The sequence below is a fragment of the Gallus gallus genome, chromosome 5 (genome assembly GCF_016699485.2).
Source record: "Gallus gallus isolate bGalGal1 chromosome 5, bGalGal1.mat.broiler.GRCg7b, whole genome shotgun sequence".
Lineage (NCBI taxonomy): Eukaryota > Metazoa > Chordata > Aves > Galliformes > Phasianidae > Gallus > Gallus gallus.
This window is the reverse complement of record NC_052536.1, coordinates 1,354,083-1,377,744: the sequence shown is the minus strand read 5'-3', so window position 1 is coordinate 1,377,744 and position 23,662 is coordinate 1,354,083. Positions and strand designations below refer to the sequence as shown.

General features: G+C 38.9%; 1 protein-coding gene across 2 annotated transcripts in view; it reads left to right on the top strand.

The window, feature by feature from the left end:
• The window catches only part of LUZP2 (leucine zipper protein 2), a 167,491-nt gene that overhangs the window by 78,277 nt on the left and 65,552 nt on the right, over positions 1-23,662 (top strand). For both annotated transcript variants that reach the window (NM_001199521.2, XM_015286211.4), the window contains 3 exons: positions 17,627-17,744; positions 19,204-19,274; positions 21,889-21,970. In NM_001199521.2, the coding sequence (NP_001186450.1) occupies positions 17,627-17,744; positions 19,204-19,274; positions 21,889-21,970 (271 nt within the window). The remainder of the gene's footprint in view (positions 1-17,626; positions 17,745-19,203; positions 19,275-21,888; positions 21,971-23,662) is intronic.

Here is a 23,662-nt window from a genome sequence, read left to right as displayed (position 1 = left end):
TTCCTGTTTTGCCTGTTTTTCTGTACACTAAGTGATTTGAATCTGTCTTGGCATAAGCATGAAAAAAAATATTCACTACATCGCATTTTTGCAGATTATATTTCATTTTCTTACCCCTCTTGAAGCTTTTGTATAACAGTCATATATGTTCACAAACTAGAAAACATCCTCTTTAGTGTAAATTGCTTTTAATGTTGACAAGATGCCTGTTGTTAAAGTAGATTATAGTTTACTTGAGTTACTTGTTATGTGAAACAAATCTGTACCTAAGCTTCTATCATTTTCAATAAAGCTAATTCCAGAACCTTGCTCCCACTGGTATGTCTAACAGAAGATGAATACCAAAGTCCTAAGGTATGTGATTTTGTTTGTTCTTGAAAAGATGAAATATCAAGGTGATTTTGGCAACACAGTGTAGCTTTCTCCACATCCACTTTGATATACCAGTTTAAGAAGTCAACATCTGAATTCGTCCAGCCAATATGTTACAATGTAAATTTGACTCAAGAAGTCAGCTGCGTTCTGTTAGCATTCCATGTGTTCACAAATGATGAGGAAAGAGATAAATGAATGAAAAGAACTCTGAAAATTTCTGAAAGAGAAAAGAACAGAACCCCGTGCCCTCTGACTGTGATTATTACCTGTGCTCCACCTGCAGTAGCGTATGTTCCTCTTGAAGTCAGGGCAAGTGCAAGGACATGCTGAGAGAGAGAGATGGATTAAGATAAGCCTTCTGCCTAATATTTGAACGAACACAACTAACAGTGTGCTAAATTGGGATGTTCCAGCAGATTAACCATAATCTTCTAATGTTACTGATTTGAGATTTGGTGTGAATTGTTTAATTGAGGATTTGAGCATGGCATAGTTTACAGTCAAGATAAATCAACTCCAATTAGGAAACTACATGTGCACATGCACCAAAGCAGGCTTTTGATTTTTATAATGGACTGACTCTCTGCTTATATTTGCCTGAAATGTGAAGAAGTAGGCTAGGTGTGTACACAGGTGTCAGAATGGGATAATTTGTGTAGCTCATACATCTGCATCTGCTCAGGTTCCTTTGATTTCCTGGGGTGTACAGAAATCAAATGAGGAGCTTGCTTGTAAGGCAGTAGTGAGGATCAAAGCGAATGAAATATTACTGCTAAGATTTCCTGTCATCTCACATATCACTGCATCACTTGGGTAAACAGGCTTCCTCGTTTAGGGTTTATAGGATTTATTTATCTGGTGCGTGGTTGATCTTAATTCAGTGTTACTTGCATGGTGAGCCACGTTTCCTTGTTGGCTCCCATAGCCTTTGTCCATTTCCATGGTCTTTTTTTTTTTCCTTTTGGTAGCAGAGCAGAAAGGGAGATCTTGGACATCATATATATATATATAATATTAATGCTATATATATATAGCATTAATATAAGGAAATGCCTTAAAAATAGTTTATCTGTCTGAGTTCAGGGGATTTGAACAGGAGGCCAACAATTGTCTGAAAAGCAGAGTCCCTGCTTAAGACCTCAACTGTAAACTATAGAGCCATAGAGGGGTTTCAGTCAGTATCTCTGCACAATGCCCTGTGCCTCAAATGCTTCTCATTATCTTGTTTCCTTGTATGGAAACATTAGACTATATATTTTCTCATTGTCTGCCTTTTGCTATTTGTGTGATTGCTTATTTTGTCTATATGGGTTTTGCTCTCAGACAGCATGGCATCTTCAGGGCAAAAGAGAGTAATTAATGGTGGCTAGGCTAACAAACAGTACAGTTTTCTGTATAAACTTCAGGATAAGTGAAAATCTGTTTCAAAATGACATTTTATTTCAGGAAACTTTACTCTTCAGAAATATTTGTATGTGTAGCCTCCAGGATGAAATGCGAGCTGAATATGAAGCAGTGCATGCTTCAGCAAAACTGGAAGTGCTACAGGGGTTCTGCAAAAGCCAAAGATGGTCTCAGGCAATATGAGATAAATTCACAGGATGAAAGTGTTGAGCAGGATCAAAACAGCCCAGACATGGAGCCATTTCTCTAACATGCAGATCCGTTGTCCCATTCAGAGAGCATCATTATTTCCTCTTTATCCTTGAGTTTACTCTGGCCTATTCAGCTTTCTTGCAAGCCATGAGACAAAAAAGTAAAATTCTGAATCCGGGATGCACAGAAAAAATAGTATTTTTCCAAGATTGAAAACTCTTAACTTCTGAGTACACTTACACTTTTGCAGTTGACAGACATGGGAAACGATGACGTGAAAAATGAATGCTTGGGAACCAGAACGTAAAATAATTCCAAATGATAAATAGGAATCCAGTTCAATTCTGAGACCACCAGTTGCATGACTACAGAATTTGCATCAAGCGTGGAGAGGATGCTGGAAGCTTGCAATGTCTCCTTTGTTCTCCTCAGAATTTGGAATACATGCTGTGGTATCTATTATTCCTAATGCTCTTTAGATACTAACTGTGTAGCAGAAGCCCTTGGGTTTGCTTTGAGTTATCACAGTTTGGTGGTTAAAATGGTTTTTTGCCTGTGTTACATACCGAATGAAAATGTGGTACAATTAGTCACCCGTACCAGTTGTTCGGTCTTTTCCATGCCACTGGGTTTTCTCAAAGAGCCAGGTTTTTAGAAGAGCTCAAAGCTATCTGTCTGTTCAGTAACGCTCAATATCCAGCAGCTACAGTCACAGAGGAAGAAAGCTGGTGGGTACTGAAAACTAAAAGAAGCCCCAAATAACTGGTGCTGGGAGTCATGTTGTGGTAGGTAGGGAGGGATGCTTCCTCCTGTGGTTGGCTCACAGGCTGAACTACTAAGCCAAAAGCATTGATTATATTCCTTTTCTTATTCTGTTCATAAAAATCATGTGTTTAATGTTTTCAAAATCATAGGATCATTCAGGTTGGAAAAGACCTGTAAGATCATCAAGTTCAACCAACCACCTACCACCAATACAGACTACTAAAATTTGTCCCTGAGTACTACATCTACCCTTTCCTTGAACACCTCCAGGGACAGTGACTGTGTCACCTCTCTGGGCAGCCTGTTCCAATACCTGACCACTCCTTCTGAGGAGAAATTTCTCCTAATATCCAATTTGAACCTCCTTTGATGCATCTTAAAGCCATTCCCTCTCATCCTATCACTGTTATCTGGGAGAAAAGGCTGACCCCCACCTCACCACAACCTCTTTTCAGGGGGTTGTAGAGAGTGATGATGTCTCTCCTGAGCCTCCTCTTCTCCAGACTGAACCATCCCAGTGCCCTCAGCTGCTCCCTCTAAGAACCGTGTTCCAAAATGACTTGTTGCTTGTAAATCCTGAGCTGAAGTTCAACAGTAAACAGTTGCTTTTTTGATCCCCCAAACACCCCAAGCAGCAGCAACAACAATGTCTTATAGTATATATCATGCATTGCTGAGAATGTGTCCTTTTATTACCAAGTCAATGCTATAAATAGAGGATAATGGCTGGAAATGCCACATGTGATTTTTTTTTTTGGCTGTGTGTTTGTTGTGCTTGTAGCATGCACAGGAGGGAAAAGCAGAGAACTGAGAAGGCTTGGTACCATCCATTTTTCACGTTTTCATTTTACAACAGCCTGTGCTGTGACTCACAGTGCTCTGTGCAGAGATATGTCAGTTAAAGTAGTTTGATAGGGTATGCTTCTACACTTAATGATAACATCTTATCTTAGTAATATTATTTTTATCTTACTTGTCCAAATGTTGATGAGAGCAAGGGCAGAATGAAGTCCAATCTGTGCTAAATAATTTGCAAACTCCAGGCATTAGCTTCTCCATTTGTCTCCTCCAAATGACACCAGGAAATGACACAGAAGCTTTTCATTCTCTATAGTCTGTTTCATTAGAATCTTCTCTATGAAGAAAGCTGCTTTACTTCTATAGGGACATGTAGGTCACATTGCTCTCCAGTACCATGCTCTGTATTCTCAGCCTCAGGGCTGTATCTTTCTCTGCATAGTTGGTACCATGCCATCTGTGTCTGAGACCTCATAGGAGCATCGCCATGGGCTTTTGCATAGGGACCAGAACTGATGCTCACTGGTCAAAAGGCTTGCACAATCCCAGAGCAGTACAGTCCAACTGCTGTTTCTTTCATGAAGTCATTGATAATGATGATGTATGTTTACATTCGGGGCTCTTTACAGGAGCTGTTATATAAATACTGAAGCAGGGAGAAGCTCTGAGTTTGAAAGGTGCCCCATTTTCTGTATTTTTATTTACATTTAACACAAACCATTCAAACTTGAAACTTTGCCAAAAACTGCATGAAAGAGTATTTAGTGTAAGAGGATGAAAACAGGTGAAACTTTTATTTTTTTTTTCATTTAGCTCTAAAACACCAATATCCACGTAGTTCAAACACTAGGCTTAAAGCAAAGAATCTGCATACTCAGCAGAATGTTCTTACTTTAACATTGCCACAATAATCTAAGTGAACCGATTGAACTGAAGTGTCACAAAATGCTTGAATCTGTATAAAAATTCCACTTGAGTGTTTTTGGGGAAAACGAAAGGCTTTTTTCAGGTAAGATCAACACTTAACGTGCGTGGCTTCCTTGCTTGGGTACCTTTGGGATCTGAGGTTTTGGGTTTTTTTTCTTGTCAGCCCCATTCTCCCGTTACAATATTTAGGTGCTGACCCAGAACTATCACATCTGGAATGGTTCAGAGCAGTAGTATGGGTGTCCTGTTTTTCGCTCCGTTGATTTTGCTATTACTCTTCACCTGCTGTTTTCTGGAGGAAACAGCTCTTGCTTCATTTTTAAATAAATCAGAGGAAACTGTCCCTCATTAGCTGTATGCTTTGTGCCCTGCATAAATTTTTTCTACATGAAAAGGAAAAAAAAGGTGTAAGAGGTCTGATCGGGTGGGAAAATGGTCAGTGACTCAGCGAGGTGCAAGGCCACTGCCTTATCTCAAAATTATCTTTTTCTTTTTCTATATTTTCAGCTCTTTTCTTCTAAATCCTTTAAAACAACTTGGGTCTATGGTAGGTCATAAGGAAACGTAGCAAAAACTACTCCAGAGGTCATCCGTAAGGTAGATAAGGCATGTGTTGGAAGAAAGACAATTCTGCCATGCTTGGTTGAGCAGTATTTTTCTCTGTTGTGAGATAAAGCAGTAGTTACGAACTCCTCAGATAAGAAATGACTGTATAGATCTCATCTAGAGGATAGATAGCTGTAATAACATTCTTTCATACCATGTGGCGTTAAATGTTGAAAGGAGTAATGGTAACTATAGAAAAGGAACCAGTACTTCAGGAAAAGAGGTTTTTGTCTTATACGATGCAATGGGAAGAAAATCCCCTATGCCATGAATTACTTGGGAAAACTTGGATCTTTGGTTTTATGCTGAATGGTTTCCTGTGTGATTTATTTTCATTCTTCTCTGTTCCTTAAAATGAAAGGACTCGAAACCAAATGAGGATATGGAATAAACTTCCTTGCATCTGTGGCTAATGGTCTTTAAGTATGACAATACTGGCTGAAGCTCTTGGGATTTGTAAGCTCAAAGTACGTATAACTGCAGGCTGATTGAAGGAGTGGCTGAAGTCTTGTGCGTGTGCACAGTGCATTAGTGTGTCACATCAGTAATTGATTGCATTAGTACCTCTGAAATCATATCGTGTACAACTTGACTTAAATCTGGCATTGCTAGATGCAGAGCCAGACCTTGCATTACAGAAATTCAGAACTGTAGACGTGAATTTGGGTATTTTTATGATAAAATCAATGGGCAGCCTGCTGTAGGTCTTTACGCTGCATTAGCGTAAGTATTCATGTAGTGTTCTAAGGCCAGTACCTCTCAGGAAGTGTATTTTGTGGTGCTTTTCCACATATGTATTAAAATTCCTTGAGGATATACAAAACCATTATAATCAGCTGCAAATGCTCCACATACAGAAGATTTTCTCCTCCTCCCTGATCCCATTACATTTTAAAAATGCTGTTTAAGAGATGGAATAGCGTGCATCTAGATGAGTGGAGGGCTGGACTAGATGACCTGGGTGGTCTTTTCCAACCCTAATGATTCCATGGACTGGGTGCAGAACTAAATGTCTGATTTTGGAAATAGTTACAGGGTTTAGGGTTTTTTTTTTTTCTTTTCTTTTTCTGCTGCTTGATGGGTTTGAATAGCAAGGGTGACATTTGCAAAGAACAGCATGCTTTCCTTAGGCTGTTTGCCAAAGAGGGTCTAAGAGAAAGAGTCAAAGCAGACCTCTGTCAAGGTAACCTTGAAGTATTTAGTGATGCTTTTGTGTCAGACGCAAGCAAAGTCAGTTAAAACATGCAAAAAGCTTCTGACTGCTAAGAAATAGGTGATCCATTTTAAGTAGGTGAAAATGTGGTGCAATAGTACAAGTTATCTGAAGAATGATGTAAATGTAATAGTTATGTAACCATATCATGAAGAAGGGTTATTGTTTGAATGATATGGAATTCTTCAAAAATATTGGTTTAAAACTGTGTGTGTATTACAGCTGATAACTGCAGGCGGTTATATGAATATAGTTGGCTTATATCTGCAGTAACATAAGCCACTGATGGAAAATCACTTCTAAATGACCCAAACCTGACATATCTTTATAGCTTTACTTCTGTCAAGTGTTTCAGGAAGATTAACATATCCTTTATTAACTGGAGTCATCTTCAAGTGGGAAAAGAGCCAAAGATTTTTCAGCTTTCTCTGCAAAATTGCTTTCTTCCTCTAGGTCAGGAAATAGCCCGTTTCTGTCCAGATTTCAAGAAATAATCTAACAACCTAAACTTTACTGCTGTTTATGTATTTGTTTACTTCCTCAAGTATTCAATTGCTTTGTGTCACTTATTTGTTATATTGTGTTTATATTGTATATTATATCCTGGTTCCTCTGCTTGGCTTCTTTTTAATACAACTGAAACTCATGTGTAAATCTCCTCATATCAATAAGATCCATCTGCATTGTGCAAGAAGCTGGTTTTCTGCTGAATTAGCAGTACAGCTCTGAAGTGCTGTAAGCGTCTTGTCTTTCTTTGTGAAAGTTTATCTGTGTGGTACAAAAATGCATAGAAATGCAATGCAAAAAGTGAGGAAATACTTAAGGAAGTTAACATTTCATTACATCATTTCCGATGTCAAGCAAGCTGGCTGAACTAGATATATTTTACTTTGAATAAATATGGTTGCTTCTTGTAGTACAGGAAATGCACTTAGAAAATATTGGTAAGATTTTCCAAAATTTACTTGAATATAATTAACCAATGTCTTGTTATAAGCACCGTATAGTTGCTGACCTGTGTTCCCCTTAGTGAGCAAAAAATCATTCCTGCATAGTCAGCTTAGAGGGCTGAAATAGGACTCCATCTCATTTTAGTCAGCGTTAAAAAGGTGGGCTGTGTGCATCTTTTAGTACCGCATCTGACAACTGCCAAATTGTGATTGCTTCCTCCAGAGGGTCCTGAACACTTGAATAGGAGCTATGAATCTTGAGTATTTGCATTTACTGCCTCCAGCTCGTGTGCACTGTCTTATGGTAGTGTTTTCTATTTCTGGCTCTTTTTCCTCAAAAATCTAGGATGTTCTCATCCAAAATTTTGCCTGCCATTTCTAAACTAAGTCTTCCTCTGAATATTAATGTTATTTGATTGCACATCATTTGCATTTTGGGTTATCTTTCTAAAAAATAATTATGATTTTTATGCAGGTATCACAGTCACATTGGATACTTTGATTTAGGGAGTGGAAGGATTAAGTAGCCTACTACAACAAGAGTGCTACTTAATTCTAATTAATTTAGTAAATAGTAGATAATGCAACACACTCTTCAATTCTTAGACAAGCAAGAAATGAAATCAGGCAATAGCAAGTCAGCTGTTCTTCAAAAAATAGCTCACTGTGTTAAAAAGCTGTTGATCTCTTCTGTGTTTGCTGTGACTGTCACTAAGTTGCCACTGTATTGATGCTGATGATGAAGGTTATGTATGCACTGATGCATCAGGAAATGTTCATTGTTAATTGATTTAATTTTCAATCAGTAGAATAATCATAGAATCATTGAATGGTTTGGGGTGGAAGGAACATTTAGGATTGTCTAGTTCCAACCCCCCTGCTATAGGCAGGAACACCTCCCTCTAGACCTCACAGCCCTATCCAGCCTGGCCTTGAATGCTTCTAGGGAGGGGACATCCTCAACCTTGCTGGGCAATCTGTTCCAGTGTCTCACCACCCTCACAATGAAGAATTTTTTCCCAATGTCTAGTCTAAATCTACCCATATCTAGTCTAAATCTACCCAATATGCACACCCTGGATGTAATTATACCCTGAATCTAGAGTTGAGTGATACATATAGGTAATAATAAAGCAATTATGAAGCACAAGTGTCACCTTGTAGTCTTCTCTAAATCTCAATCTGAAAGGCCCAGATTCTTCTGCACCCTTCTTAACACAAGAGATTGCCATCTTGTAACCATGCATGTGAGATGAGGAAATGATCCAAGACAGCCAAAGAGTTGTTGTCAGTGGCTCTATGTCCAGGTGGAGGCCAGTCAAGACCAGCGTCCCCTAGGTGTCCATGTTGACCCGTGCTCTTCAACATCTTTATCAGCCACATTAACAGTGGCGTCGATTGCACCCTCAACAAGTTTGCTGATAACACCAAGCTGAGTGGTGAAATTGACACAACAGGAGGAAGGCATGCCATCCAGAGCGACCTGGACACATGAGAATCTGATGAGGATCTACAAGGCCAAATGCAAGGTGTTGTCCTGGGGTTGAGACAATCCCAGCTGAGAACAGAGAGCACCGAGAGCATCCCTGCAGAAAATGACTTGGGGGTCGTAATGGACAAGAAGCTGGACCTGGGCCAGCAGCATGCTTTTGCAGCCAAGGAGGACAACTGCATCTTGGGCTTCATCAACAGGGTGGTGGCAGCAGGGAGAGGGAGGGGATTGTCTCCCTCTACCATGTCCTGGTGAGCCCCAACTGGAGTACTGTGTCCCCCAGTACAAGAAGGATGTGGAGCTGTTGGGGCGGTTCCAAAGGAAAGCTTATTTAGCTTGGAGAAGGCCATGGGGAGGCCTCATTGCTGCCTTCCAGTACTTGAAGGGAGCTTACAAGCAGGAGGGGAACAGGCTTTTTACATGGTTTGATAGTGATAGGACAAGGGGGGAATGACTTCAAACTAAAAGAGAGAAGATTTAGGTTAGATGTTAGGAACAAACTGTTTACTCAGAGGGTGGTGAGGCCCTGGCACAGGCCAGGATGGATGTCCCATCCTTGGAGATGCTCAAGGCCAGATTGGATGGGATGCTTGTGAGCCTGATCTAGTGGTTGGCAACCCTTTTTTTGGCAGGAAATTGGAACTAGGTGATCTTTAAGATCTCCTCCAACTGAAGCTATTCTAGGATAAGTGAAGATTCCAGAGTCTCTGCTGAATATCCAGGTTTTCCTGATTCAGACTTCTATTCAAGCCAAAAAACAAAACAACAATAACAAAAAACCCAACAACTCACAGCCCAAAAAGGCCTGATGCTGTGGTACCTTTGAGAGCTGTAGAAATGAAAAGGCGACTTCAAGGTCAAGCTTTCAGTTCTATTTCTGATTCAATTTATTTACTTAACCTGAAGAGAACTCATGAGATGTAAGACATTTGACTTCTAACATGATTCTTCAAAGAGGTGATACATTCAGACTTGTACAAAAACATTCAATATAAAGGGCAGGTGTCAAAAAGCTATTATGCTATATAATGAAATCAGGTTTAAAAAGAAAATGCTGAGTTCAAATCTAAGATCCTTGTTCAGTTAAATGATTAAATAGTGAATATTCTTGAAATCAATAGCCTTTTCAGTCAAGGTGCCTTTCTGGAAGCTTTTTAATTTCCACAATGAAACTAAAATGTGAGAAGTGATGCTCAAAATTATGGGCAAAATGTGTGAATAATTCAGTTTTTTTTTTTTTCATTCAATGTATGCAATTCTTTCATATTTTGCATGTGCTCTTTTTCTCTTGCGTTGCAGGAACTTCTTTTGTATAGGGGAAGATCAGTAATGGTAGGATCATAGAATTGTTTGAGTTGGAAGGGACCTTAAAAAGTCATCTGGTTCATCTATTGATAGGACAAGGGGGAATGGCTTTACATTAAAAAAAAATAAAATAAAGGAGAGGGTGGTGAGGAAAGTCAGGTTAGATGCTAGGATAAAATTCTTTACTCAGAGGGTGGTGAGACCCTGGTACAGGCTGCCCAAAGAGTTTGTGGATGCCCCAGCCCTGGAGATGCCCAAGGCCAGATCGGATGTGGTCCTGGGCATCCTGATCTGATGTGGGGGCTGTATTTTGGCTGGGTGTGTTTTTAGGTATGAATATGTAGGCACATACATACAAAGGATTTCACTTTCTGCCATATACTATCGCTTTCCTTGGCTTCATGTGAAGAGGTGTGCCAGGTGGAAGGAATAACTGGTGTGAAAATGCAGCTGTTGTTCTCTGGTTTTGTTTGAACTGTTCACTGGGGAGGGAGCAAAGGATGGATGATGGAATTATCAAGAAGTCAAGCACCAGTTCTTGCTGTTAGCACAAATCATGAGGTGGGGTATGTTGACTGCAACTTTCACCCTGGAAGTAATAAATCCTTTCTCCTATCTAGTAATACCAGTAAATAATTCAGTATGATTAAAATCCTTCTTTCATATTTGCTTTAGTTACACATCTGGTGTAAATACAGCAAGGCAAAATACATCACTTCGAAAAAGAATGGGCTTGTCCTTGGTAAGTGATCTTGTATTGTAATTCCCCTTGAGAAAACCATTCTCCAGTTCAGGTAGAAGAGAAATCAATAAGCCCCTTAAATTGCTGCTGGGATATATAGGCTGCACTCATTTTCTAACCTTCCTGGCAAGTGTAGCGACAAATAGAAGTGCCTCCTTTACAGCTTCCTGAAAGACTGACTACTGTTCACTCTGATTGTGGGAATTTGTACTTAATCTCTGCTAAAGCTCGGATTGTTTCTCGCTGTCAGAGCACTCTTCAGTACTCCATCCAAGTGCAGCAGGAAAGGTGTGTCAAGCCAAGTGCTTACACTGGGGAGATATGATTTTCCTCAGGCCTCTCTCAGAGTTATTTGAGGATATTATTGAACCGAAGTGCATTTTCACCCTCAGCTTTTTCCTGACATAGGTATGCCTGTGCTGCACAGGAGCACAGATTTAGGAGACCAGATATTTCCATGACCTTTATTTTTCTTGAATGGAAAATGAGAGAAGAGGATTTTGAAGTTGTGCCTGGAGTTGTTGAAATTTTGACCTGAGCCCTTTACTTTTTTAATTATTATTATATTGATTTTATGTGCGGTGAAAAATCATCTGGATGAAATTGGACACATCAGGTGTTTCAGAAAATTCACTTCCAGTAGTATCTGTAGACTGGAAGGTGGATGGTGGGTTTGTGTCAGTATGCTAATGGCCTGGGAAATCTGCATCATTTCAGCTCTGTTGTAGTAGTACTAGAACCTATGCATTCCACTTTTTTTTTTTCCCATGGTTGTTTTTGAGTTCATATGAGTGAGAGTCTGATTAAGGAGAAATCCATGAATTCATATCTGGCTGAGTTCTGACTGAGCAAAAATAGGCTGCATATAGACTGAAGGAAGCTGCTCTTTTTGGGAGGGGGGAAACGATGCCCACCATACTGATCCAACCTCCTTGGTTTGCACATAAGGTAAATTTCAGGCACGTTTACATGCCATTCTCTGAAGCAAACCTTTCATCTCCCAAAGCGCACTGACAAAGAAGTTTGCTTCGTGGTATTTGCTTCCAGTGATCCTGAAAATCTTTGCAGTGGAAATGTCATTCAAAGCACATGGGTAATGAGAGGAGAAATGTGCATGTTCACAGCTGTTCTGTGACAATTAGAAACTCTGAGCAGGTTCAGTTCACATAGCTCTTGATCTAGCTGAAGAGGTGCTTATATCACTGGGAGCCTGATAAAAATAAGAACTTCAAGGTGAGGAGGGTAAGAGGTACATTTTGTACCATATACAAGATGTCCTAGATGCTGGCTACTGATGGAGCCATATGTTGAGGGAAGAGTTAGTGTTTGAGAACAGGAAGGTCTTTAGGAAGTGAGATGGGCATTTGCTTTCAGTGTGTGCTTTGTGTGTGTGTGTGTGTGTGTGTGTATACACACACATATATATATTTTTAAGCTGAATTTTAGAAATCCAAAAGGATTTTCTCAGCAGATTTGCATGGAACTTTCAAAGAACTTGTGAAGAAAATTTGTGAAATGTACTGTTCTTTAGCACTTGATTTGCATTCCATAACTTGCAAGTTTAGCTGTTCACCCTCTTTCCTTTTCCTGTGTACTTCTCATTATGATTCAAAAGATTAGAGTCAGAGCTGTCAGGAACATTTATATTTGCACTTAATAATGCTTTGCATTATAATTTATCTTGTGACCTTTGAAAACCTCTCAGATAGCTTTAGTTCCCTCAGTCTCACTAAAAAGCCAAGGAAGGGATAAGTAAAGGTGGTGATAACGCTTCTAGTGTTTCCAAAGTCACTTAACGATGAAGCTGCCATGGGCTCACCATCCAACTGTCAGTATGGTGTATCCATTCAGGTTCTTCAGGTTCTCATTCCTTGTTGCAGGAGCATAATGAACTTGCTTTGGACAAGTGTTGGGTGCTTGTAGCAAGCAATTGGAATTTAGTGTGGTGAGTCTTGGTATAGGCTACTGGGTGTATGTATGGCTTGGATTGTGATACTTCTTCTGTTGCAGCCTCTCCCGTTCTCAGTCCTCTTTAGTGTCTTGTTTTCTGGTGTTCCTTTTTGCCTCATGACACTCTATTCGCTAAGGATGTTTTGTCATAGACTTCCAAATATTTTCTGAGAAATGTGTAACATGTTTGAATGATTCTGTTCTAGAAACATGCATGTTATAGCAGCAACACCAAGGAGTTCAGCAGTTCTCGATGGAATAGAGGTCTCCAGTTAAACACAGCTTTATGAGAAGATGGTTTCTACACAAAACAGGACTTTCTAGTTTTTGAAGAAATAAGTCTGAAGTATTCCAAGTCAAAAGCTGCAGAGTGCATGATCCTGTATTTTGTTAAAGCACACAGGACAGTAGTGTTTCGAGATGAAGATCTGTTTTCACAGTGGACTGAACAAAGTTAAAGATGGCTTGATACTGTAAAGACAAATTTAATGTGAAATTGTTCAAAGTTGCCTTTTCTGGCAGAAAATGAACTATACAATTGCTTCTGTCTATTCCGTTTAATGTTCTGTTGCCACTGTAAAAGGCTGAAGAGCACGTGCAGGGACAGATCTGCTGACGGAATTGCTGAGCAGGTGACTTACCCATTATAAGGAGATAGAGTTTAAACAACAAAACAAAAAGGCTTACCACAGCCAGACTACACCTTGACCTGCAGATAGTTTTGAAAAGTTTGCTGTGTATCCAGAACAGATTCAGTGTTGCCCTGGATCAAGGGTAAGACTAGAAGTCTTGGAAGACTAAAGATGCAACGTCATAAGAGCCAACTGAAATGAGAAATCTTCTACCAATGTCTGGGAACCAAGATAAGAAGTTTGAGATACTTCCATTACGATGTAGCTTTCATAACAATCTATGTACAGAAGTTGCTTTTATGTGATGTATCGTCTCTTTCCGACAGATGTGTGCTTGCTCTGCTAGCACTCGTAGCCAGTAAGTAGAGAATTTAACATAGTGCAGAAACAGAAATATTCACCTGACTTTATTGTCACAGTTGTTGGGGAAAAAAAGTGTTTTTGGTTATCTGCTAAGTCTACTGCATGTATGGTGTATTTAAGAATAGTAACACTGAGGTCACAGTTAAAAATTTTAGATTTGCAGTAGAACAGAAAGGCAGATGCACTGTTGTGGATATAAATGATGAAGAATATCAGAACTGAAAAATAGCAATGTTACCTATCAAAAAGAGAGCTGTTAGTATGAATGTATTTTCTACTGAAGACCAAATCCTATACAACTGGTGTGAAAGGCAAACTCTTCAAGAAGAGGACAAGTCTATACTTATGCAGTCCATATTTGAATACTTGCAAACAGTTTAATATCTTCAGAAGGTTTGTGTGCCTGCTCCTCATTACAGTTGTATGAATTCAGTGAGGGTTTATTGCTCTAGGTAAAGTTATTTTAGTGTGGAATAACTCTCAACATTTTGTGCTGTCCTTCCTCATGATGTTAACTCTGTTTTTTGTGACCTGCGCTGTTTAGAGTAGATCACTGAAAGTTGTTGTGTTTTTTTTTTTTTTTCCTGTGGGTCGTCATCAATATCAAGTTAGACACACCACGTCAACTTCCTGTTCCATTTCCTGGGGCCTTCTTTCTAAGCCAACTACAAATTTTCAGAAGTCTATTTTTGCTCCTTTGGTGGGAACTGGCAGTTGCGTGTTTTCTCTGGTGGGTCGCTGATTCTACAGAGCCAAGTGTCTGCCAAAGAGAAGCCGGGTTGGTTTTGTTTTATTTATAGTGAGTGCATTAACAAGTTAGAGAAGATGGATGCAAAAGGCCTGATTTTCTAGCTGCTAGTTGTGGAGAAACCCAATAAAACGTATCAGAGCTGCAACCATTTTGTGGGCTATTGTGCTTAGAATACATAGGATGCTTAAGCCTGTTTAGAATTCATGTAAGTATTGACTAATGGATTTTTTCTTTGAATGGTTAGTAAACCACAGACTTGTGCGTGATCCTTTGTAGGTAGAGGAGGAACATTCCAATCAAATATTTGGTACACGAACTATGGAGGTCAGGTAAATAAAAATGTTCCTTGGCTCCCCCTAGATCCCAATTTTTTCATGTTCCTTTTACTATAATTTATTTTCTTCAGCCTGAGACACAGGCTGAAATTTAGTTGGAGCTGAGGTTAGATGCTATTATATTATATTCATACTGTATTATGTGTATTATCTATTGCATGTTTTATTTAGATAACCAGATCATTCTGTTTCTTGGTTGTTAATAATTTCCCTCCCCCTGAACTTCATGATCAAAAATGCTCATATTTATAAAGAGAAAAGGTGATGATGTGATGCTCTATTGTTGTGAATGATTTCTATCTCAAGTTCACTCATTTTAGAGGTTCTTTTCTTCAACTTCCAGTTACATGGATACAGAATTGTGATGAATCTTTTTCTCACTTTTCTTTCTCAGGAAACAAAATGAGTTTTCCCTTGTCCCGCCACTGTACATGTTATTCAGGGGAAAGTCTTGATCGTTATTTTGAAGACTGAAAGCTAAACTTCTGATGTTTGAAGAAATAGTGTCAGAGGTGTAGTGATGTAGAGATGGACTTGCTGATTTGCTGAAAATGACTCTTCATTTTGCTGAATGGACTAACTGGTGTAACCTAATATTGAGATAACAGGTTTAATGCATGTATAATTACAGAGTGGACTTCCTAGGAATGGATTGATGTTTATTTTGCGTATGTGTAATTACACTGCAAAAGGAGTAGATAACATTGACGGTTTGGGGGGATTGGAAGATTTCAGGCAGTCATTGGGGTTTTGTGCTGCTTATGGCGTAAAATAGTGTCGCACGTTATCCCAGAGTCAACTTCTGCCCAAATTATCCCATGCTAAAAATTGGCATTAAAATTTCTTATAAGTAAATCTTTCAGCTCCAAGTTTATATTTTAGTTGCAAGAATCTGTTCTCTCTTCACACTCCCATAACTTATCATCTAAACATTTCCTTATTTTCCTCCTAAAATTTTTTCTCTTACTTTCTCTCCTATGGCAAGGGATGATGCCATGCTTCTTAAAGAGCATTGTGTTTCATTTGGGTACCTAGATATAGATATCTTTTCCATTCAGATTTGATTTTAGAGAGATTGTGCTGATTAACCCTTGTTGATGTATCTGACTCGATTTCTTTACATCTTTTACCATTTATTCCTTTAATAATCATCTTGTTAGTTGGATTTATAGGATTTTGTTGATAGTCATCAGAAAAAAAAATCAATTTGTTTTTATATAGTTTGCAATATAATTGTTTTCATATATTTTAAAAAATAGTACTTATATACTTAGGGGATACTAAAATGGGCCCTTTGGGAGCCTGTAAATGCTCCAACTATGCTGGAATTATTTTGGGGCGAAAGGGTTAGAGGGCAGGTCTTTGCGGGTCTTTAATTGGAAGTGATTATTTAAGACAGTGTTACCGCTTGGACAGATTTTTTAATGCAAGGTTTTACTTTAAACAAAAGCATGACAATTCAATGGCAAAAGGCCAGTACATGCATTGGGCTGCTTAAGGAGGAATGGAAGTGGTGACCTTACTGAAACTGCCTTATTACCCCTTAGCAGGAGGAAAATCCTGCTTGACCTCTGTTCTTTATCAAATTAAAATGAGGGTATTCTCTGAAACTCATTAAGCTGGTTTTATATAATGTTGTCTGAGGCACTGAGGTGAGACAGCATTCTTACCATGGTGAATTCCTTGTTAAAAAATCAGATTGCTGGGGCAGTCACAAAAACTATCAGTGTTTCTACATAAAACTTAATGCTGGAGATTTTATTTTCATTGCATGCAACTAGAATGCCAGTATTTATCAAGTATCCTTGCAATAGCTAGGTTTAATTCATATAGCAGTATATTCTGTTATTCAGTTTGAGGAAAACATGAACTAAAACATGGGGTGTAAATGCTGCATTGTGCATCCAAAGGTTCACATTCTTGTTGTATGTATTTTCTTGTAAATCCATATTTGGAGTGTGACCTGTACTGGATCGTTTATTTCTGATGTGTTATTACGTAGGTGACATATAGCCAAGTCCTGACATTACCTCCTTATGTGGACTCCCTGTGTGTTCATGAAGTCATTCTCAAAGGTTCCCCAACAAAACCTGTGGTTTTTTTCTTTTCTTCGGAAGATGAGGGTAATACAAATGGTAGAAAATCCATCACCCCGAGATGTAGTGGATGCCCCATCCCTAGAGACTATCAAGGCAAGACTGGATCAGGCTCTGCGCAGCCTGATCTAGTTGTGGATGTCCCTGTTCATTGCAGGGTAATTGGACTAGATGACCTTTAAAGGTCACTTCCATCTCTAAGGATTCAATGATTCTATCTGATCATAAAATAGTACCCATGTGTTGCAGGCTTGAAGTTTGTTATTCCCTTTATAAACAGAGTTACTGTGAGGACAGTAAAAACAACAACAACAAAAAAGGTTTCTACTGCCCTTGTAGGGGGGAACGGATGCTGCAGCTTGCTGATAAGTCATCCTCAAGGCAATGATTTTACCTAAAAAGGAGAGATCTAACACTATATTCCATCTCTCATGTCAAATACATCTACTCAATCTCCTGCTTGTCACAGACAATACACCATTGTCAATGTTTCAGTCTGATTTGTATACTCAGATGAAGCACATCACTTTGGCATTCAAAGCATCTCTTGACCTGTATTAGGAGAAAACAAGCTGTTGTATATGTGGACAGAGAGACCTTTCCGCATTCCGGTTTGAAACCTACAGATACTGTATAGTTCTAATTAACTGAATCTGGGCAATCTAATACTGTTTTGAAGTGCACTGAAGAATGTTCTGAGAGGATCTCATGCTTTTGTTTTCTGTGTTAGACAGGGCTATGAAGAACTGGAGAGACAGCTGAAGGAAGTCTTTAAGGAAAGGAGCAATATTCTTCGTCAACTGTCGAAGACCTCTAAAGAACTCGAGGGAATTAAAGTAAACCTCCAGGTTAGGTTATGTGTGGGTTTCTGGGACTTAGAATTACTTACTTTAAGTTTTTCATACTGATGTCTAGCTACTGCTAATAAATAAAAGTGTCATTGTTATTGTTGATCTTAGAACGTGCAAATAGTTTTGTTTACCTTGCATTGAGAGTAAAAGGGATGGTCTCAAGGAAAACGTAATCTAAATGAATTGGGTGATACAAAAACAAAACAAAAAAGAAAGCAAGTGTGCAAGCAAAATGTAGCAGAACAAAAGAAACAGAAAAGAATAAGCTGCCTTAATGGAGTCCCCACACATTTAACCTGGCAGCTACTATGAAAGGATTTCCTTTGCTGTTGTAGGCCACATCTTTGCTGATGAGTTGCACCTATCCAACCTAGTGCAGCTGCTTACTTTACTTTGCAGACATGTAGTCTACACCAACTGACTGGATTTACTGCAGGGGATTACTTTCAAAGTTTAACTGACAGGCTGTGTTAGAAGAGCTGGCAGCTAGACATCCAGAGCTGATGAACGCTTCTGCATTAACTAAGGAGGTTTCCTGGGTATCGTGGGCAGGCTGAAAGGACGACAGATTAACTCTGCGGCCATATCAGCTCCATAGAGTGAAAAGTAGAGATCTTGCTCTGCATCCTGTACTGAAATCATCAGATGATCACTTAAGAGCATGCCTGTCTGCCTGATACTGCTCGTCAGTCCTAGTGAAGGCTCAGTTTTGGTTGAGGTTTTTGGTATTTTGCATAATATTTTAAAGGATGATATTCTTCTACCACGGCATATGTACCCTTATGTTGATGTAAGCTAGGTAGGAAAAATACAAGGAGTGTCATCCTTATATCTTTGCACAGGAGGATAAAGGCATTGTGTGCCAATACTGTATTGTAGTATATTGTTCTGCTATGTTGTCCTATATTCCAGACTTCTCTCCTTGAAATTGATGTATATGGTGCCCGATAGAGCATTGTTTCCATCCACTCAACCCCACCCTCAGCACCTCCAGTATTTTCTCACTGCTTTTCTTTTTTTTTTTTTTTTTTTTTTGCATATCTTCTTTTTGCTAAGGTAATTTAGAAGGGGATTTTTTTATGCAGCAATTTGAAGGTAGGACTCAGGAAAATCATATTGTGAGGTATTTCAGATTCAACGCTGCAGAGAGCCAAAGATGCAAAAGGAGTTCTCTGGAATTCTGTATACACACTGATCTTTGTCATGCCTCCTTAATGCTCTCAGTCATTTGTTTGTTTCTCAATCTATTTTACATGATCAGATGCAGTTTAGTGCTTGCTGCAAAATGATGTGTACAGTTAGCAGTGCTGAATTATAGTAAAAAGCATAGTTTTTTCTCATCGGTGGCAATTCACTGGGAGCATGTTTACAAAACAGATCCCAGTCAGTGATTTCACAGATGAGCAGCATTCAAGATCTCTTTGGTAATTTATTTTTTTTTTTCCTTTGTTATCAGTCCCTGAAAAACGATGAAGCATCAGCCAGAAGTGATGTGCAGAAACTTCTTGAACTGGGCCAAAAGCAAAGGTAAGAACATACTTTCTCCCTTTCACTTTTTAGACTGAAAGCAGCAATATTGGAAAACATCATCCTTCCTTTTGCCTTAAGTTATAAACACTCATGTAGCCTGCAGTCTGCTGATCCTAACAGTAACAGTAAAATAAAGCCAAGGAATGCTATCTTGTGAAAAGTTTTTGAAACATATGAGACATATGAGCTGATATTGGACATCAGTTGGGGATATATCTGTTAAGAAAAAGGATTTTGTACTTCTCCCAAATGTTTAAATATGAAACTTCCTATTCCTTAGTACTGTCACTATTCAGCACTCTCTGACCTACTTCTTTTTGTTACTGGATTTCAGACCGGTAAATGATGACATAAATACAACTTCAATCACAAGTAAACATTACTACTGTAGGAATCACTTTATCTGAAACAGCATTATGTAATGAATGCATCTATATCTCATATTTTTCTCTGGAAACAAAGAAATAGTAATCTACACTGCATTCAGTTGTTAGAAATGCACTACTTAAATCTTTCAATCTTCTTATTGCTGATATTGTATTTAGTAGAAACACACATGAAAATGTGGGATGGCTTGTGACAAGAACCTTCAGTTCTTCAATATAAAGCAAGTTGGAGCCATAAGAAAATACTACAGATCTTCTCAACATTGCTTCCATGGAGAAGGATTGAATAGATAACAGTCTTTCAGATATTCCATATAAATCTGTTAAATGATGAAAGAATTTGTTCAGCTAATACAGTATTTAAACAATTACGTGTTACATGGCTATACTGGAAGCATCACAGCTGTTCTTGCCATGCAGTGTGTCCTTCATGTATGATCCTGGTTTTGCAATGGTAGATTGTTGTGCTTATATAAGCACTTATATAAGATAGTAATGCTAATTGATTAAAACCATTATTTAGTAATTAAAAGTATATTCAGTAAATAGGTTTTCCCACTCACAGATAAGAAAACCAAGTCTGCTTAGGGAAAACTTGTATTTCTTAGTTGTATAATAAAATGTAATTTCCTGAGTCTTGCTTAAATCTCCTGTTGAAGTCTCTCAAGGTCTACCCAAAAGCAAATGTGGACTTTTAAGTGTATCAACCACTAAGTATTCTGCACAACAGTAACTCCCAGAGACTGACCCTGGAGTGATACGATATGCAGCATGCGACCGAGCGGCCTTCAACCTCCTGCAGCAAATAAAAGGCTTTTACTATAGCCTCCAAGAAAATGCCTTGGATCTTCTGTGGGCTCTTGACAGCAATTTACAGGCTCTCACTTTTACTTTGAGAGCTATGGAAGCGCAGTATGAGAAGCCACTGTTAACAATATAAATCACACCATAGAATTTTACACTTTATTTGCCAATAGATTCAGGTTATACTTGTTCAGCAAGTGAAGAGCGATAAACGTAATACTATTCTGCTTAAATCTATTGTATTTGATCCAAATACACATCCAAAATATATCTTTACTTGGTAGGACAAATGCGAGCAGTGCTTGGTCTGTGAGCACCACTTTGATTATGCTCTGCAGTGATGGACAACAAATGAGGTTTGGTGTGCTAGAATCTCAGCTTGTATAAATTAATGCAGCCCTTCTGATTTCACGTTAGATTTTTTTTCTGATTGCTTTGGTGTGAATTTACTTTGGCAAGTAAAACTGGGTCACTTAGTGTGATATCTCAAGGTTTGTTATTTTATGCACTGTTCGTGTTTCAGAATGGTTGCACTTGTGTATGCAATAATGGAGCTGGTCTGTGCTGATGATGCACTGGTTTCATGCTGCTCGGTCTCTATTTCAGATCAGCCTGTACCAGCATTCTCCAAACTGCAAACATAACAGAGCTATGAAATAAGGAAAAAAAAAAAAAAGAAAACAAAGATGATTCAGCAGCTCACAAATTCTGTTCTTGTACAAGCCAGGTGCTTTCCACTCCAGACTGATTTTCATTGGGTTAAATTATCATCTCAATGTAAAGTCGGTTCTGTGCTGCTCCTTATTCATGAAAGTTTATTGATGCAAGCAACAGCCCTGAAAATGCTCTGCAAATGTTAGAAATTTGTCAGTCCTGTACTTTGCAGCAGCTCTAAAATGTGTTACCTGTATTAAAAGGAATGACCAGAAGATCTCAGCCTGCTGTAATCACCTTGGAGAAACTCTGATTGCATTAGTAATGCAAAAACATCTTGAACCCACTAATGCCCAAGCAAAACTATTACCTCTTCTTGTCCAGTTGTATTCCAGCATCATCTGTTGGCTTTCCTATTGCTTCTTTCTAGAATGAGTTGCTCTTGATAATAGTGTATCTCCAAGTCCACTTCCCTTGCTTCTATTGTACCATTTCCTTTTGCTACAGACTATACACTGGCAGATGTTTTGCACAACAGGACATTTGGTAAATGTAAAACATATCTAATTGACATTGCAGACAAATTTTTGTCTTGTACTGGCACTGTAGTTCATGAGGTCATTTTAATTTAAATTAATAATATAATTTTAATAAATGCAAGATACTTTGTAGATGCAAGACATCTGTCACTCTTCTCTTGAGACTGAAGAATGATTTTGTAATGGACACTCGGGATGATGTTTGTGTGTTGTTTTTTCAATGCCTAGGGAAGAAATGAAATCTCTTCAGGAGGCCTTTCAAAAGCAGCTTAATGAGGCAGTTGAGAAGGCAGAAAAGCAGCAAGCTACTGTGAGTGAGTCTGTCCCTCTTCCTTTTTTTTTTTTTTTTTTGTTTGTTTTCCTTCTGTCTCTGTTAAATCCTCCTCCCCTGATTTTTTTTTTTTGTTTTTGGTTTTTTTTTTTTGCATTATCTCAGATGTCTTTACATGTTAAAACAAAACCTAAGATTTCAGATAGGCATTAGTACTCCATAAAGTTCAAATGAATGAGGTGGACAAAATTAGTATGTTCCAGAAAATGAAGATGTTTTTCACTAGTTTCTGTGGGATGTAGGTGTGTGTATCCAGCATCTTGGAGGTTTGGGCTCAAGTTCTTATGCCTTATGAGGTTACCTTTACAGACCTCTTGTCTCATCTATACCAGTACGTTGAATACTGCCATTGACTTTTTTTCTTAATTGCTACTAATTTTCAGCAAGAGCACAAATAAGAGAAAGTTAAGTCTTGGCAACACTAGATCTCATTATCACTATAGGAAGGTATAAATTCAAGGCACAAACAGCCAAATTTTTTTAGTGCAGGGGAAAAAAAATCATTCTTTGTTTAGTTCTTGGATATAAATATGAAAATGGTCCAGTGTTGTTCAGTGGTAATCTTATAACATGAATAATGTTGAGCATTCATTGACTAGATAATTTTTGGAGATTTATTTAAACATCAGGTGTTCTGTGATTCTTAACAGGTTTTGTGGATGTATTTTTTAGTTTCATATTTTGTAATTGGTGGCTTATTTAGTAATGTTTTACCAGTTCTCAGGCTGACAGTGCAAAGGTTTAAAAAAAAAAAAAAAAGAAGAAGAAAAGAAGTACGTAATTAGCAAATATTCAGAAATGCCTTAATGGGATTTCTGTGTGGCTTTCAGTCCATTGTGAACAAGAGATGAGTTCATTATTTTAATTATTATTTCAGTTGTTTAATGTTTAGGAACTAAAGACATTCCCTCTGAAAATAATGGGTATGTCTACAATGTGCGTACTGAGAAAAGAGAACTTTCATCCTTCTCTCTAAATTGGAGAAGTATGGATTTGAAGGTTGGACTGTTTGATGGATTAGGAATTGGCTGGCTGGACACAGCCAAAGGATTGTGATCAACGGGTCTGTGTCAGGGTGGAGGCCAGTCACAAGTGGTGTCCCTCAGGGGTCTGTCTTGGGACCGGTGCTCTTAAACATCTTCATCAATAACACAGACGATGGCATCGAGTGCACCCTCAGCATGTTGTGGATGACACCAAGCTGAGCAGTGCAGTCGATATGTTGGAAGGAAGGGAAGCCATCCAGAGGGACCCGGACAGGCTGGAGGAAGTGGGCCCATGAAAACCTAATGAGGGTCAATAAGGCCAAGTGCAGGGTGCTGCACTTGGGTTGGGGCAATCCCAGGTATTTATACAGACTGGGGGAAGATCTCCTTGAGAGCAGCCCTGCAGAGAAGGACTTGGTGGTTCTGGTGGATGAGAAGCTGGTCATGAGCCAGGGGTGTGCACTTGCAGCCCGGAAGGCCAACTGTGTTCTGGGCAGCACTCAAAAAGGGGTGGCCAGCAGGGAGAGGGAGGTGACTGTCCCCCTCTACTCGGCTCTTGTGAGGCCCCATCTGGAGTAGTGCATCCCGGCCTGGGGCCCCCAGTACAGGAAGGATGTGGAGCTCTTGGAGCAGGTCCAGAGGAGGGCCACTAGGATGATCAGGGGGCTGGAGCACCTCTCCTATG